Source organism: Scyliorhinus torazame, chromosome 18, assembly GCF_047496885.1.
Source record: "Scyliorhinus torazame isolate Kashiwa2021f chromosome 18, sScyTor2.1, whole genome shotgun sequence".
Lineage (NCBI taxonomy): Eukaryota > Metazoa > Chordata > Chondrichthyes > Carcharhiniformes > Scyliorhinidae > Scyliorhinus > Scyliorhinus torazame.
The window spans coordinates 116,149,552-116,167,002 of NC_092724.1; the positions used below are offsets into that span (position 1 = coordinate 116,149,552).

General features: G+C 47.8%; 1 protein-coding gene across 2 annotated transcripts in view; it reads right to left on the reverse strand.

Moving 5' to 3' along the window:
- Nucleotides 1-3,698: 3,698 nt before the first annotated feature.
- The window catches only part of LOC140395432 (uncharacterized), a 29,596-nt gene continuing 15,843 nt past the window's right edge, over nt 3,699-17,451 (reverse strand). For both annotated transcript variants that reach the window (XM_072483170.1, XM_072483169.1), the window contains 3 exons: nt 13,469-13,746; nt 13,089-13,244; nt 3,699-4,620 (listed from right to left, as the gene is read on the reverse strand). In XM_072483170.1, coding sequence (XP_072339271.1) covers nt 3,794-4,620; nt 13,089-13,244; nt 13,469-13,746 — 1,261 coding nt within the window. In that variant the 3' untranslated portion in view covers nt 3,699-3,793. The remainder of the gene's footprint in view (nt 4,621-13,088; nt 13,245-13,468; nt 13,747-17,451) is intronic.

Here is a 17,451-nt window from a genome sequence, read left to right on the forward strand (position 1 = left end):
TTTTCTGATTGGCAGGCAGTGACTAGTGGGGTACCACAGCGATTTGTGCTAGGACCCCAACTGTTCACATTATATATTAATAATTTGGACGAGGGAACTAAATGTATTATCTCCAAATTTGCAGATGATACAAATTTGGGTAGGAGATTGAGCTGTGAGGATGCAGAGATGCTTCGGCTGTATTTGGACAGGCTGAGTGAGTGGACACATGCATGGCAGGTGCCGTATAATGTGGATAAATGTGAGGTTATCTGCTTCGGTAGCAAAAATAGGAAGGCAGATTATTATTTGAATGGGAGTAAATTGAGAGAGGTGAATACTCACCGAGACCTTGGTGTCTTTGTGCATCAGTTGCTGAAAGTAAGTACGCAGGTACTGCAGGCAGTAAAGAAGGCAAATCGTATGTTGGCCTTCATAGCAAGAAGATTTGAGTATAGGAATAGGGATGTTTTACTGTAATTGTATAGGGCATTGGTGAGGCCACACCTGGAGTATTATGTGCAGTTTTGGTGAGGAATTATGTTCTTGCTTCGGAGGGAGTTCAGCGAAGATTTACCAGGCTGATTCCTGGGATGGCGGGACTGCCATAGGAGGAGACTAAATCAGTTAGGATTATATTCATCGGAGTTTAGAAGAGTGAGCGGGGATCTCATAGAAACTTATAAAATTCAAACAGCGTTAGGCAGGGTAGATTCAGAAAGAATGTTCCCGATGGTGGGGGAGTCCAGAACTAGGGGTCATAGTTTGAGGATAAGGGGAAACCTGTTAGGATGAGGTGAGGAGAAATTTCTTCACCCAGAGAGTGATGAATCTGTGGAATTCACTACCACAGAAAGTAGTTGAGGCCAAAACGTGTCATTTCAAGAAGGAATTGGATACAGCTCTTGGGGCTAAAGGGATCAAGGGATATGGAAGGAAGGTGGGATCAGGGTATTAAACTTGATGACCAGCCATAATCATAATGAATGGCGGAGCAGGCTTGAAGGGCCGAATGACCTCCTCCTGATTCTATTTTCTATGTTTCTATAAATTTTAAAAGCAAATATGAGAAGCAAATGTAGAGTGAGAGGAGACTGCCAGCTTAAGAAAAAAAGGAATCCAAAAGTCTTCTATGGGCATTTAATAGTAAAAGGCTGGTAAGAGTAGGAGTGGGGTTAGTTGGAGACCCAAAAGGGGATTTATGCATGGAGGCAGGATGCTTGACTGAATACTTTCATCTGTCTTTACCAAGGAAGATGCTACCCAGACCATGGTGAAAGAGGAGATAATTGATGATGATGAGGGATTGGATAGGCTGTCTGTTATTAAACTTGATAAGTTACCAGGGCCAGATGAGATGCATCAGGAATACTGAAGGCATCAGGAATACTGAAGGAAGTGAGTGTGGAGGCACTGGCCATAATTTCTCAGTCTTCCTTGGACTCGGGTGGTGCCGGAGGACTGAGATTTGCAAAGTTACACCCTGGTCCCAAAAAGGGAGCGAAAATAAGCCCAGCAATTACGGGCCTATGTTTATCCACGGTGGTGGGGAAGCTTGTAGAAGCAATAATTTAGGACAAAATATATCATTTGGACAAATGTGGGTTAACTAGGGAAAGCCAGCACAGATTTCTTAAGGGAATGTGGTGTTTCATTAATCCGCTTGAGATTTATGATGAGGAAGCAGAGAGGGTTGATGAGGGCGATGTGGTGTACACAACCAGGCATTTGACACAGTGCTACGCAGCAGACTTGTGAACATCGATAGAGCTCATGGAATAAAAGGGGTCGTGGCAACATGGATATGAAATTGGCTGAGTAACAGGGAACAGAGAGTAGTGGTTTATGGATGGAGGCAGGTTTATAGTGGAGTTCCCAGGGATCAGTATTGAGATACTTGCCCATCCTGACATATTAATGACCTAGACCTTGGCGTCGAGGGCACAGTTTCAAAACTTTTGGAGAATATGAAACTTGAAGCCATGATGAACTGTGAAGAGGATAGTGTAAGACTTCAAAAGGACATAGACAAGTTGGTGGAATGGGCAGACAAGTGCCAGATAAAGTTCAATACAGATTTATTTTGGTAGAAAGAAAGTAGAGAGACAATATAAAATAAAGTGTACATTTCTAAAGGAGGTGCAGGAGCAGAGGGATCTGGCTGTATATGTGCATAAATCATTGATTGTGGCAGGAGAGGTTGAGAGAGCGGTGAATAAAGCATACAGTATCCAAGGATTTATCAATAGGGGCACAGGGTACAAGAGGAAGGAAATCATGTTAAACATGTGTAAAACACTGGTTCAGCCTCAACTGGGGTATTGTGCCCAGTTCTCGGTGGCACATATTAAGAAGGATGTGAAGGCATTTGAGAGAACGCAGAAAAGATTCATAAGAATGGTTTCAGAGATGAGGGATTTCAGATATGTGAATAGTTTGGAGAAGCAGGACCTGGTCTCCTTGGAGAGGAGAGAAGAGATGACTGAGAGGAGATTTGATAGAGGGTGTTCAAATTCATGAATGGGGGCTGGACAGAGTAGATAAGGAGAAACTGTTCCCATTGATCGAGAACCAGAGATCACAGATTTAAGTAAAAAGTCTTACACCATGTTAAAAGTCCAACAAGTTTATTTCATGATTCCAAGTAAATCTGTTGGACTTTAGTGCCCACCCCAGTCCAACACTGGCATCTCCACATCACAGATTCAAGGTAATAGGGAAAAGAGGCAATGGAGATAAGACAAAACATTTTTGTACAACCTATGGTTAAGATCTGGAATGTACTGCCTGAGAGTGTGGTGGCAGCAGGTTTGATCGAGTCTTTCAAAAGAAAATTGGATTATTTATCCAAAAAGGAAATATTTGCAGGGCTATGGGGAAAAGGCAGAGGAATGGCACAAGGTGAGTTGCACTTTCAGAACAGGCCGGGGCAGACACTCTGAGCTGAATGGTCTCCTTCTGTTCTGTGACCAGGGCGGAATATCCCGGTTCTTCCCGTCAGTGGGATCTTCCGGTCCCTTCGAAGGTGACGTCCGTGGAAGCGGGACCATGAGCGATACAAAACGCTGTAGACATCGGCGAGACAGGAAGATCCCGCAGGTGGCAAATGGTGAGCTGCCTCCGCTGCCGGGAAACACCCCACAGCTGTGGGAGTGAATTCTGCCCAATGTTTTCTCTGAATAGGTGCTGTGTTGGTGTCCTCTCGAAAAAGCCAGAGATCAGCAGCAGTTCAATTCCTTCAATTATGTTTCCTTCATTGTGTTTACTTCATACAGTATTTCAGTATGCGTTACTTCATACTTTTATCGATTTTATTCATGGTTCCCAACTTAAATATTGCACTTCCAATGGACACTGCATTGTCGTGACTGCCTAGCAGTAGATTCACTACCAACTGGAGCAGTGGGATGTGATTGGATTATTACTGGATGACCATTTTGAATAAGAACATTTAAACAATGTAACCAATTTCAATACCTAATTTATACGACATCTCTGCATTAACATATATCAGATGGAATGCCTTTTGAAGGAAGAAGTTAAATGTATGGGGAAACTTGCAAACTGTATTTTCATTACTGGTGAATCCTTTTGAAACTGTAACCTTGTGAAAATCCTTCAATATCACCTCGATCGCAGCACAAGGTGCCCTTTCAGACACAAAATCTTATTCAGATTCCAACTTAACACACAGAATTGACCCACACAAGCACGTGTAATACTAGCTGTACAGCAGGCAAACGATTTATTAAACCATTACTCAATATATTACTGTACATATGAACTGCTTTCGAACATGAGGTTTCTTATCAGCTCATTTCCGCGAATGAGGCTCAAGTTCAGTTCCTTCAGCTTTCTTTAACCAAGCCCTCCGACTAGCTGTGTGCTTTTCCTGATCTTTTATTTGCTGCTGAACATTGTGTTCCATGACTACTCTGTCCGCATACTCCTTCATTTGTTTTGAAGTCAAAAGATAGAAGCCACTGTTTATCCGAAGTGGATTAATGTCACCTGTTGGCTGTAGCTTCATTTTGGTATCTAACATGGGTATCGCCATAGGGCTCACGAGCAGATTGGTTTTGTTTTGATCTTCATTGTTGCCACTAGTTACGTAGCTCGTCGTGTTAGCCATATCTTCAACTGCAGTCTGGGGTCTATTCTTTTTGCCTATGAACTTGACCGGGTCTACAAAACCTAGTGCCGACTTTGATCGTTTCGTCATTGATTTTGATGTAAAACATTCGTTGAAATTGTGCAACATATCTTTAAATCCTTGCCCTTTCGAAATGTAAGGAGCCATGAGTGTTTTGACAGTAACACAATCGTCTGTTGATTTAACAGCATCGGCAACATTTTTCGATTTGTCTTTGGACATCTTTTTTGCTGTACTTGGGAGCATTTCCCCAGTGTCTTCAAGAGGGCATAGGGACTGACCCCAGTCCTCTGCAAGTGAATTGTTGTAGAGAGTATTTATTGATGTTTCATCAAATCGGAGGGAATTGTGGATGGCGTTGACAGTCAGGTAAATCTGCTCTGCGGTTTTCGGCCGATAGGGCCGATGTCTTTTAATGCGCTTTAATGAAATCTGCTCACTGGCTGAAAGGAATCTAGAAGCTGTTGACAAGGATTCGGACCTTGTACCTATAAAAAAGTCAAAAGCAAATGATGTCATTGTGTTGCAGAGCATTAGAATTATGCAAATAAAAGAAAAATTTAAGTAAATAAAACCCTGCACAACCTTGTTTCACTTACCAATATCTCGCTCCAAACCGTTTGGAGTCTCTGGTCAGGGTTTTTATAGGGCAGTGCTGGCCCTTCCCACCATCTGCATATCGCAGGAACCCTGCCCCTACCAGCCTGGATTTTAATGATCTCCAGGCAATTCATGGCCTGTGGTCAGGGCCTACACCCTGCTAAGGCAGCACAGGATGTCCTGGTCCCCATAAGCTGCCGGCCAATCAGATGACTGGCTGCCCTCCAGTCCCATGGGCATCACCAGGAATGGTGACCAATGCTTGGGACTGCAGCAGCCCCAGAGCAGCCAGGCTGGTGGAGCTCCGGACCATAGGTAGTTGGGATAAGGAGTGGCTGGGGACATAAAGGCAGACCGGGGATGAGGGTCAGGGAGGGAAGGGGGTCGATCACAATGGCAGGTTGGGTGGATCTCTCATCGGGAGCATGCATTGGTACAGGCGTTCCCTCCGTGGGCCACCCAATCAGGAGGAATCCCAGCCTTCACTAGCTCACAAGGAGGCTGCTGGCTTTCACTGGCAGCTGAATGAGGCCATTACATATTGCCCCATCCACCATACCACTCAATCTCCACCACCTCCCAGGAAGCGAGTGGAGGGCTTAAAATCCCAACCTTGGTTTTATTCTTCCATTCTGAACTCTGTGAATATTCCAGCTTCTTGAGCTTAACTTCAAGAAAATAAAGTTCTGTTGATAGGATGACAACATTACACTAACCTTACAAAAAATTAATTTTTTGACCCTCAACAAATCCCTACTCCTCTTAACATGAAATGATTTGTGTTGTATTGGGGTTGCATCTTGGAATGCCCTGGACGATGTGATTCTGGAAATGAAAACTTTTTCATAGATCCATAGAATCCCTACAGTGTAGAAGGAGGCCATTTAACCCATCGAGTCTGCACCCACCCTCCAAAAGAACATTCACCACCCCATCCCCATAACCCCGCGCATTGATCATGGCCAATCCACCTGATCTGTACATCTTTGGACTGTGGGAGGAAACTAGTGCCCCCGGAGGAAACCCACAAGGACATGGGGAGAATGTGCAAGGTTGCAGGCTAGGTGCTGGAAAATGGGATTAAAATGAGCGCCCATTTTATTTTTTCTCTCTTTTCAGCTGGCGCCGAAACGATGGGCCGAATGGACTCTTTCTGCTCCATAACCTTTCTATGGCTCTAAAAAGGTGAAGGTAGAAAAAGCAGAGCATTTTATTGCCATTTTTATGCAGACTGAGTGATCCTCACTGCAGTATAACTAGTAACCATTTGTTAATTGGCAGTTCATTGTTGTGAAGCTGGTATTGCCCAAGTTATTTTCATGTCACACAAACCGAAACACGGTTGGCGTATCCTGAGTAAGTCACTACGTCAGTCCAAGTGTTAAAGTCTGGGCTGAAGGAAGAAGGAAATTCAGTGATGTTTCAGTTCTTGGCCATTGTTCAATGATCCCCTGCTATAACTGGATATTTAATGGAAACAGGATGCAGGTTCATCTTCCTTATTCCAAGGTGATACCGAGAACAGCAACCTGAACAAGCATCTCTAACTGGCAGAAAATATCCCCTAAATGGCGGAAAAAAATAACTTCAGAAGGATCCTAAACGGCCAACGTTCCTGCCCTCCGACTCGTGAAACTCAAAAAAGACATTGGCTCAGATTGGATAATAGAACAGCTCAGTCCCACTTGTAACCTCTCCAAACAGAAATAAAATCAGCTGACCGGATTCATATTCAATGCTCCAGCTGTTCTAACAGTTCACTGTAGAGGATCAGCATAGTCAAAGTGAGAATTCTAAAATGCCAGCAGACACCTTCCAGCCATGTGCCCCAGTGTCTTCTTCACTTAACTGCAGACACTAAATCCACCTTCCCCAATCCAGTATCTGGCAAAAATCTTCCATTCTGTAATACCATTAATAGCTTACCATTAATATCTGACCGGCGCAGATGAGTTGGGCCGAAGGGCCTTTTCTGTGCTGTATGGTTCTGTGACTATGGATGGGATTTACCGACCACCCCGCTGCGTGTTTTGCAGCTTCCCCGTTGACAGCACCCCGCATCGCCGGGAAACCCGTACGCTGGCATGGGACAGGAATTTCCTGCCGTGAACAGCCGGTAAATTACGCCCCCTGACTCCTATCTCCCACGCCAAATTTTCCTCCTCGTACAGGTACCTCCTCTCTTGTGGAAACAGTATTAATGAGGGCTCTGTCATCATATTTAGAATGAATATCCCTTAATACCCGGGTATGAGTAGAGCTGTACCAATAAGATTGCTACGTTTCAATGTTGCAGACTGCTTCTGTGAAACACAATAGAGGTGTAACGCCTTCAACAACATAGAATCATAGAGTTTACAGTGCAGAAGGAGGCCATTCGGCCCATCGAGTCTGCAACGGCCCTTGGAAAAGACACCCTACTCAAGCCCACACCTCCACCATATCCCCGAAACACAGTAACCCCACCTATCCTTTTGGACACTAAGGGCAATTTAACATGACCAATCCACCTAACCTACACTACTTTGGACAGTGGGAGGAAACCGGAGCACCCGGAGGAAACCCACGCAGACACGGGGAGAAGTGCAAACTCCACACAGAAAGTAACCCAAGGCTGGAATTGAACCTGGGACCCAGGAGCTGAGGCGGCAGCAGTGCTAACCATTGTGCCACCGTGCTACCCCATTAAGACTTCTTTCCAGAACCGGGTTGCTGAGTATAGCAGTCTGTATCCAGCCTCCATTCCCCGAGCACAAACTCAAATCGACAAACATTTCCTATCAAGAAACAAAAAAACAGGGGCAATAGAAGAATCCAGGAATGAAATTCATTCTTGGTCTCTTAGCTGGAAAACAGAAAGATGATAATGCCTCAATCTGTAGCCTTATGATGGAAGAAAGGGGAATTACTCAATAGTACACAATTCTGAGAGGTCTAAATTTATGTTTGCTAATGCAGTAACAGTCAAGTAGGCCAATAGAAAATCTAATGCACGGATCAAGAAAACCTGGGAGAATTCAGAAACTATCCTTCGTTATTCTGATCAAGAGTGCCCGTTGTCTCAATATGACGGTCCATTTCAGCCCCTCTAAAATAAGGTCATATGTGACTGAAATCAAAACAATATAATTGAATGTCAGATCTTCCCCCACAACCTCCAGCACCCCCAGAAAATCATCGCTGCTTTAATCTCCAAATGCAGCACGGGGTTATCTGTCAGTAAAATGCCTGCTGTTCACACAGCCCACCTCCGAATGAACAAGCTGGTCAAAATGTTTTGCCGTCATTTGATCAGCTGAGCAACAGCCATCCACCTCTCCCCTCCCAGCTTTTCCAGCCTCAAGATTTCCAAACAACAGCTCAGTGTGGTGTATGTATTAGGGGTCATGTGGGACCTGTGAAGCCGAGATGCTATTGGCTGACAGATCCCGGGTCCTGGTTGGATCTGCCGACTTCTGGCTCCGCCCTGAAGGCGGAGTATAAGAACCCAAGCTTCTCCCCGCAGCTTCATTCTGTTGCTGAGCTGCCGGGGACCAGCATCGCTTAATAAAGCCTGGATCGACTTCATCACTTCTCGTCTCTCGTAAGTCATTGTGCGCAACAATTTATTAAGCGAGCTTAAAAGACTATGGAGCTCCGGATCGCCCCGGAATGCCTGCGGATCAGCCCCCACGCAGCGAACTCGGCAGCAGTATTCAAACACTGGCAAGCATGCTTTGAAGGCTACCTCCGAACGGCCCCCGGCTGGATCACAGAAGACCAGAAATTGCAGGTCCTGCATTCGAGGGTAAGCCCAGAAATTTACCCTCTCATAGAAGATGCAGAGGATTTCCCGATGGCGCTCGCATTGCTGAAGGGCATCTACGTTCGGCCCGTTAACCAGCTCCACCAACTCGCGACGAGACGGCAAAGTCCCGGAGAATTGCTAGAGGAATTCTACGCTGCGCTGCTAATTTTGGGACGAGGCGGCAGCTGCCCGCCGGTGAACGCGATCGAACACACGGACCTGCTAATTCGTGATGCATTTGTGGCAGGTATGAACTCTCCCCAAATCCGCCAAAGACTTTTGGAAAGAGAGTCGCTAGGACTCTCAGAGGCACGGGCCCTTGCAACCTCCCTTGATGTGGCCTCGCAATACGCCCGCGCCTACGGCCCCCACGGCGCGGCAGCCCCTTGGGCTCCATGGATCCCCGTCGCGACAACCCCCCCCCCTCGCAAGCTTGCACGGTTAAAGCGCCAGACCATCCCGGGGGGGCCCGCTGCTATTTCTGCGGACAAGCGAAACACCCCCGGCAGCGCTGCCCGGCCCGCGCAGCTATTTGTAAAAGCTGCGGCAAAAAGGACCATTACGCGGCAGTGTGCCGGTCCTGGGGGGTCGCCGCAATCCCCGGAGAAGAACGAGCCCAGCACATCCCAAACACCCCTCAGCGCCCCATGTGCGTCCCGCGGGCGCTGCCATTTTGGGTCCCAGGCACCACGAGGGGAGGATGGGCGCCGCCATCTTGTGACCCCCCAGCCACGTGCGATTCATGGGGGCAGCCATTTTGTCCACCCCCGACCACGTGCGATCCATGGGGGTGGCCATTTTGTCCACCCCCGGCCGCGTGCGATTCATGGACACCACCATCTTGGTTGACAACAAAGGACCCCAACATCGATGGCTCCACGGGGTCCGAAGAAGACGCCGTGACACTACTACCACGACTGGCTTCGGTGACACTGGATCAATCGTGGCCCCGGACGCTCCAGACGACGACAACAACGGTGCTGGTCAACGGATACGAGATGCCATGCCGGATCGACTCCGGGAGCACTGAAAGTTTTATTCACCCAGACACGGTAAGAAGCTGTTTTCTGACCATCCATCCAAGCACGCAAAAGATTTCAATAGCTGCAGGATCCCATTCCGTAGAGATCAAAGGGTTCTGCATCGCAAACCTAACGGTGCAAGGGAGGGAGTTTAAGAACTATAGGCTCTACGTCCTTCCCCAACTCTGCGCGCCCACATTACTGGGATTAGATTTCCAGTGTAACCTGCAGAGCCTAACATTCCAATTCGGCGGCCCAATACCCCCACTCACTATCTGCGGCCTCGCAACTCTCAAGGTTGGACCGCCGTCCTTGTTTGCAAACCTCACCCCGGATTGCAAACCCGTCGCCACTAGCAGCAGACGGTACAGCGCCCAGGACCGGATATTTATTCGGTCTGAAGTCCAGCGGTTGCTGAAGGAAGGCATAATCCAGGCCAGCAATAGTCCCTGGAGAGCCCAGGTGGTAGTAGTAAAGACCGGGGAGAAGCAAAGGATGGTCGTAGACTATAGTCAGACCATCAACAGGTACACGCAGCTAGATGCGTACCCTCTCCCCCGCATATCCAACATGGTCAATCGGATTGCCCAGTATAAGGTCTTTTCCACCGTGGACCTCAGGTCCGCCTACCACCAGCTCCCCATCCGCCCAGGTGACCGCAAGTACACAGCATTCGAGGCAGACGGGCGTCTATACCACTTCCTAAGGGTCCCATTTGGCGTCACGAACGGGGTCTCGGTCTTCCAACAGGAGATGGACCGAATGGTTGACCAGCACGGGTTGCAGGCCACGTTCCCGTATCTCGACAACGTAACCATCTGCGGCCACGATCAGCAGGACCATGACGCCAACCTCCAAAAGTTCCTCCAGACCGCTAATGCCCTGAACCTCATATATAACGAGGAAAAATGCGTTTTTAGCACAAACCGGTTGGCCATCCTGGGATACGTAGTGCGCAATAGAGTAATAGGCCCCGACCCCGAACGCATGCGCCCCCTTATGGAATTCCCCTCCCCCACTGCTCCAAAGCCCTGAAACGTTGCCTGGGTTTCTTTTCATATTACGCCCAGTGGGTCCCCCAGTACGCAAAGGCCCACCCGCTAATACAGTCCACTACCTTCCCCCCGTCGACAGAGGCTCGCCAGGCCTTCAGCCGCATCAAAGCGGATATCGCAAAGGCAACGATGCGCGCCATCGACGAGTCCCTCCCCTTCCAGGTCGAGAGCGATGCATCCGACGTAGCTCTGGCGGCCACCCTTAACCAAGCGGGCAGACCCGTGGCCTTTTTCTCCCGGACCCTCCACGCCTCAGGAATCCGCCACTCCTCAGTGGAAAAGGAAGCCCAAGCCATAGTGGAAGCTGTGCGACATTGGAGGCATTACCTGGCCAGCAGGAGATTCACTCTCCTCACCGACCAACGGTCAGTAGCCTTCATGTTCGATGATGCACAGCAGGGCAAAATTAAGAATGACAAGATCCTAAGGTGGAGGATCGAGCTCTCCACCTTCAACTATGAGATCTTGTATCGTCCCGGAAAGCTGAACGAGCCGTCCGATGCCCTATCCCGCGGCACATGTGCCAACGCACAAATAGACCGCCTCCAATCCCTCCACGAGGACCTCTGCCACCCGGGGGTCACTCGATTCTACCATTTCGTAAAGTCCCGCAACCTCCCCTACTCTGTTGAGGAGGTCCGTACAGTCACCAGGAACTGCCACATCTGCGCAGAGTGCAAACCGCACTTTTTCAGGCCGGAGAGAGCACACCTGATCAAGGCTTCCCGCCCCTTTGAACGCCTCAGTTTGGATTTCAAAGGGCCCCTCCCCTCCACCCACCGCAACGCATACTTCCTGAACGTGGTGGACGAGTACTCTTGTTTCCCCTTCGCCATCCCCTGCCCCGACATGACAGCGGCCACAGTCATTAAAGCCCTTGGCACCATATTCACACTGTTCGGTTGCCCCGCGTATATCCATAGCGACAGGGGGGTCCTCCTTCATGAGTGACGAGCTGCGCCAGTTCCTGCTCAGCAACGGCATAGCCTCGAGCAGGACGACCAGCTCTAACCCCCGGGGGAACGGGCAAGTAGAGAGGGAGAACGGCACGGTCTGGAAAACCGTCCTACTGGCCCTACGGTCCAGGGATCTCCCAGTTTCCCGGTGGCAGGACGTCCTCCCGGACGCTCTCCACTCCATCCAGTCGCTGCTGTGTACCACCACTAACCAAACGCCTCATGAGCGCCTCCTTGTCTTCCCCAGGAAGTCCTCCTCCGGAATGTCGCTGCCGACCTGGCTGGCGGCCCCAGGACCCATCTTGCTCCGGAAACATGTGCGGGCGCACAAATCGGACCCGTTGGTCGAGAGGGTTCACCTTCTCCACGCGAACCCGCAGTACGCCTACGTGGCGTACCCCGACGGCCGACAGGACACGGTCTCCCTGCGGGAACTGGCGCCCGGCAGAAACACACACACACCCCCGACACCGATCATCCCCTCCCTGCCACCGGCGCACCCCGCGACCGCCCCCTTCCCGGGGGATCGGTCCTCCTCCCGTGCCCGCCCAGGAGCAAAACAAGAACAAACAGCGAAACGCTCCCGGAGACGACAATGCCCGAGCAAGCACCTGCACCACCACCGTGGCTGAGGCGATCGACGAGGAAGACCAGACCGCCCGCTCGACTCGGGGAATCCGCGTGACACCAAGAATGTTGTAACAAAAAAAAATGTTTTTTTGCTCATATTGTAAAAAGTTCTCACAAACTTGTACATAGCCCAGTGTAGGGCTAAAGCTGTAGTAACACTGTCTGAAAATTGTTCCAGGGCCAGCCTTGTAAACTCCTACCACCATGCGAACCACCACCCCGCCGGGTTCCTTTTTAACAAGGGGTGAATGTGGTGGTATGTATTAGGGGTCATGTGGGACCTGTGAAGCAGAGATGCTATTGGCTGACAGATCCCGGGTCCTGGTTGGATCTGCCGACTTCTGGCTCCACCCTGAAGGCGGAGTATAAGAACCCGAGCTTCTCCCCGCAGCTTCATTCTGTTGCTGAGCTGCCGGGGACAAGCATCGCTTAATAAAGCCTGGATCGACTTCATCACTTCTCGTCTCTCGTAAGTCATTGTGCGCTACAATCAGCAAGACTCTCATTCTCTCCTGATGATTTGAGCCTGTTTAGGTTTATAGGACGCCTCTGTATCTATCCATAAGTCCCTGTGTTACCAACAAAGCCACAGATATTCTTCTGTATTTTACAGTGATCTGAGATGGTGCGCAAGGTACTGTTCTGCTTAACAATCGCAAAATGAAAGAAAACCCTTCCCATCTTTTTGAGAAGAATCAAGGCACCCAAATGAAAAATACCCAAATAAGGATGTCCGAGAATGAATGACAGCCCCAGTTCCAAGATGGGAGAACATTGTCACGGCAACTTACGCAACGATTTGTTTTATATCTCCTGCTGAAAGATATTTGAATCAAAATTTAAAATATATGACATACTGAGTTACAACCAAGGGTATCAAAGGAAATGAAACCTCATCTGTCTCACCATAAAAAATCCTGGATGGCACATCTGTTCTTAAACCGTCTCCTCTGAACATCTTTGGACTCCTTGAGGATGCCAAGGGTGGCTTTGAAGGTAATTCAGACCGCAGGCCAATGTGCGGTGCACTTTGATGCCGATACTTTGAATCTGATTGAATCCCTGCCAAAGAGTAACAGAAAGGAAAATAATATCTGCATTGTACCATTTGTAAAGTTGCTATTCAGGTCTTCAATCGTTTTTATGTTGATCTTTGCTTAACCGTGTTATACTTTTGAGGCATCAGGAATCACAGCAATTTAATCCCACCGCTGTAGATGATGTATAAAGAAAACCTTTATTATAGCTGCATAAACAAATGTTGTTAATTTTATTAAGACACTTACTTCGTGCTGCCTCCAAGCACCTTCCTGACATGTAGCGTGTATGGTGGAACAGACCCTCTTCTGCAAGATTCTCACGTCTATGGTAGATCTTTTCATTAGTTGAACCAATTCTTCTCATGCGCTGAGCACGGGTATAACTATAGGGTTGCTTCCTCAGTGGGGCCATTTTGAATTTGTCTAGCAGCGCTAAACTTTCAGTTGCTGATTTTGCTGTGTAATCCCATGTAATCTCCTCAAAATGAAAGTTCACCACATTGAACACAGTGTTTATTATCATCCTAAGTAAGTAAAGAAACTTTTGATGGTACCAGAGACAGAAAATAAAATACTTTCTCTATAAAACCTCCAAACTATGCATGGCTCAGAAAATATCGAGGCGTAACTTTCAGACTGCTGACAGCTCAGTGCTCAGTTAACACACTGATAGTTATCTCGTACCATTCAAGAATTCACAGGTATGGAATCAGTTCTCGTGCAGCAAGCCCTGGACAACATTCAGGCTTGGACTGATAAGTAGCAAGTAACAGCGTGCCACACATGTGCCACGGAATGACCATCTCCAACCAGAGAGAACCTTGCCATCTACCCAAGATAGAACAGGAGGTAAGAGAGGAGGGGGAGTTGCGTTTTTGATTCGGGACAGTATCACGGCAATACAGAGAGAGGATATATCCAAGGGTTCGCCGACTGAGTATATGGGTAAAACTGAAAAAGAAGAAGGGTGAGATCACTTTGGTAGGAATGTACTATAGACCCCCAAATAGCGGGATATTGAGGAGCAAATATGTAAGGAGATGACAGATACTTGCCGGAAAAATAGGGTGGGAATAGTTGGGGTCTTTAATTTTACCAACATTAACTGGGACAGCCATAGCACTAGGGATTTGGATGGAGAGAAATTTGTCGAGTGTATTCAGGAAGAATTCCTCATTCAACATTTTGTGGGCCGGGAAGGGCTAAACTAACAGACGGGTCTAGGCTCATTACTATGAGTTTCACTTCTTCCTGCTCGTCCAGACCGTACATGACGGTCTGTTGCCTAACTCGCTCAAAAAAGTGGTGTGGGTCTGATGTGTGGTGCAAGGTTTCTATTTTATCCAAGGCATCCCTTAACTGGGTGATGGTTAGTGGGGTGGTGTACACAAAATCGGGTTGGTCTTCTGTCGGTACTCTGCGCTGTGTGGTGACTGGATTCATAGGGTTGGGTGCTGCCTGTGCAGTCGGTGGTGCGGGTGCTTTCCTTTTCATGGCCTGGAGGGCTCTATTCTGACTTTCTGTTTCGTTTACATATCGATGGGCCGTTTCGTTAAGTTCCTGCCAATCGAGGCCATCTTCCTGATCTAGCTTTATAAAACCCTGGTTAGACCACACTTGGAATATTGTGTCCAGTTCTGGTCGCCTCATTCTAGGAAGGATGTGGATGCTTTGGAGAGGATGCAGAGGAGATTTACCAGGATGCTGCCTGGACTGGAGGGCCTGTCTTATGAAGAAAGGTTGAGGGAGATAAGGCTTTTCTCACTGGAGCGAATAAGGAAGAGAGGTGACTTGATAGAGGTGTGCAAGGGGATGAGAGGCATGGATAGAGTGGATAGCCAGAGACATTTCCCCAGGGCTGTCACGAGGGGACATAATTTTACGGTGATTGGAGGAAGGTATAGGAGGAAGGTATAGGAGAGTTGTCCGAGGTTGGTTCTTTACAGAGTGGTGGGTGTGTGGAATGCACTGCCAGCGGAGATGGTGGAATCAGAGTCTATAGGGACATTTAAGCGACTCTTAAGCACGTGGACAGCAGTAAATTGAAGGAGTGTAGCTTCGGTTGATCTTGGATTAGGTTAAGTGGTCGGCACAACATTGTGGGCTGAAGGGCCTGTACGGTGCTATACTGTTCTATGTTCTAATATGTGGATGGCCCGACTCTTGGGGAATAAGGAAGGGCAGGTGATGGAAGTGTTGGTGAGGGATCACTTTGGGAGCAGTGACCATAATTCCATTAGTTTTTAGATAGCGACGGAGAATGATAGTTCTGACCCAAAAGTTAAAATTCTAAATTGGGGCAAGGCCAATTTCAAGGGTATTAGGTGGGAACTTTCAAGAGTTGATTGGGGGTGCCTGTTTGCAGGCGAGGATACAACTGGTAAGTGTGAGTCTTTCAAAAAGGTGTTAACTAGGGTTCAGGATAAACACATTCCTCTTAGAGTGAAGGGTAAGGCTGGTAGAAGGAGGGAACCCAGGATGCCATGCATAGACAGCTGGGATCAAGTGGATCCCTTGAAGAGTATAGGGCTTGTCAGAGTAGAGTTAAGAGAGAACTTGGGAGGGCAAAAAGAGGACATGAGATTGTCTTGGCAGCTAAGGCAAAGGAAAATCTAAAGAGCTTTTAAAGATACATAAAGGGTAAAAGGGTGACTAGGGAGAGGGTAGGGCCTCTTGAGGATAAACAAGGTCATCTATGTGTGCATCCACAAGGGATGGAAGAAGTCCTAAATGAATATTTCTCATCAATATTTACTGTTGCGAAAGGCACGCATGTTAGGGAAATTGGGGAAATACAAAGTGATTTCTTGAAGAGTGTACATATTAGAGAAGGAGGTGCTGGGGGTATTAAAGCACATCAAGATAGATAAATCCCCGGGACCTGATGAAATGTATCCCAGGATGTTGTGGGAGGCTAGGTAGGAAATTGCCGGACCCCTAGCTGAGATATTTGAATCATCAACAGCCCCAGGAGAGGTGCCTGAAGATTGGAGGGTAGCAAATGTTGTGCCCTTGTTTAAAAAGGGCTGTAGGGATAAGGCTGGGAACAACAGACCGGTTAGCCGTACTTCTGTAGTGGGTAAATTGTGAGAAGGTATTCTGAGGGACAGGATCTACAGGCATTTAGACAGGCAAGGGCTAATTAGGGAAAGTCAGCATGGATTTGTAAGGGGAAAGTCATGTCTCACCAATTTGACTTGAGTTTTTTGAAGGTGTAACCAAGAAGGTAAATGAGGGCAGTGTAGTCGACATTGTCTACATGGACTTTACCAAGGCGTTTGACAAGGTACCGCATAGTAGGTGGATGCAAAAGGTTAAATCTCACGGAATCCAGGGTGAGGTAGCCAATTGGATACAAAATTGGCTGGGCGACCGAAGCCAAAGGGTGGTTGTGGAGGGTTGTTTTCCAAACTGGAGGCCTGTGACCAGCGGTGTGCCTCAGGGATCGGTGCTGGGACAACTGTTATTTGTTATATATATTAATGATTTGGATGAGAATGTAGGAGGCATGGTTAGTAAGTTTGCAGATGACACCAAGATTGGTGGCATAGTGAATAGTGAAGAAGTTAGAGAAGATTGCAACAGGATCTTGACCGATTGGGCCAGTGGGCCGGTGAATGGCAGATGGAGTTTAATTTGGGTAAATGCGAGGTGATACATTGTGGTCGATCAAATTAGGGCAGGACCTACTCAATTAATGGTAGAGAGTTGGGGAGAGTTACAGAACAAAGAGATCTGGGGGTACAGGTTCATAGCTCCTTGAAGGTGGAGTCACAGGTGGACAGAGTGGTGAAGAAGGCATTCAGCATGCTAGGTTTTATTGGTCAGAATATTGAATACAGGAGTTGGGACGTCTTGTTGAAGTTGTACAAGACATTGGTAAGACCACACATGGATACTGTGTTCAGTTCTGGTCACCCTATTATAGGAAGGATATTGTTAAACTAGAAAGAGTGCAGAAGAAATTTACGAGGATGTGACCAAGACATGTTGGTCTGAGTTATAAGGAGAGGCTGGATAGGCTGGGATTTTTTTCCCCTGGAGCGTAGGAGGCTTAGGGGTGATCTTATAGAGATCTATAAAATAATGAGGAGCATAGATAAGGTAGATAGTCAACATCTTTTCCCAAAGGTAGAGGAGTCTAGAACTAGAAGGCATAGGTTTAAGGTGAGAGGGGAGAGATACAAAATAATAATCTTTATTGTCACAAGTAGGCTTACATTAACACT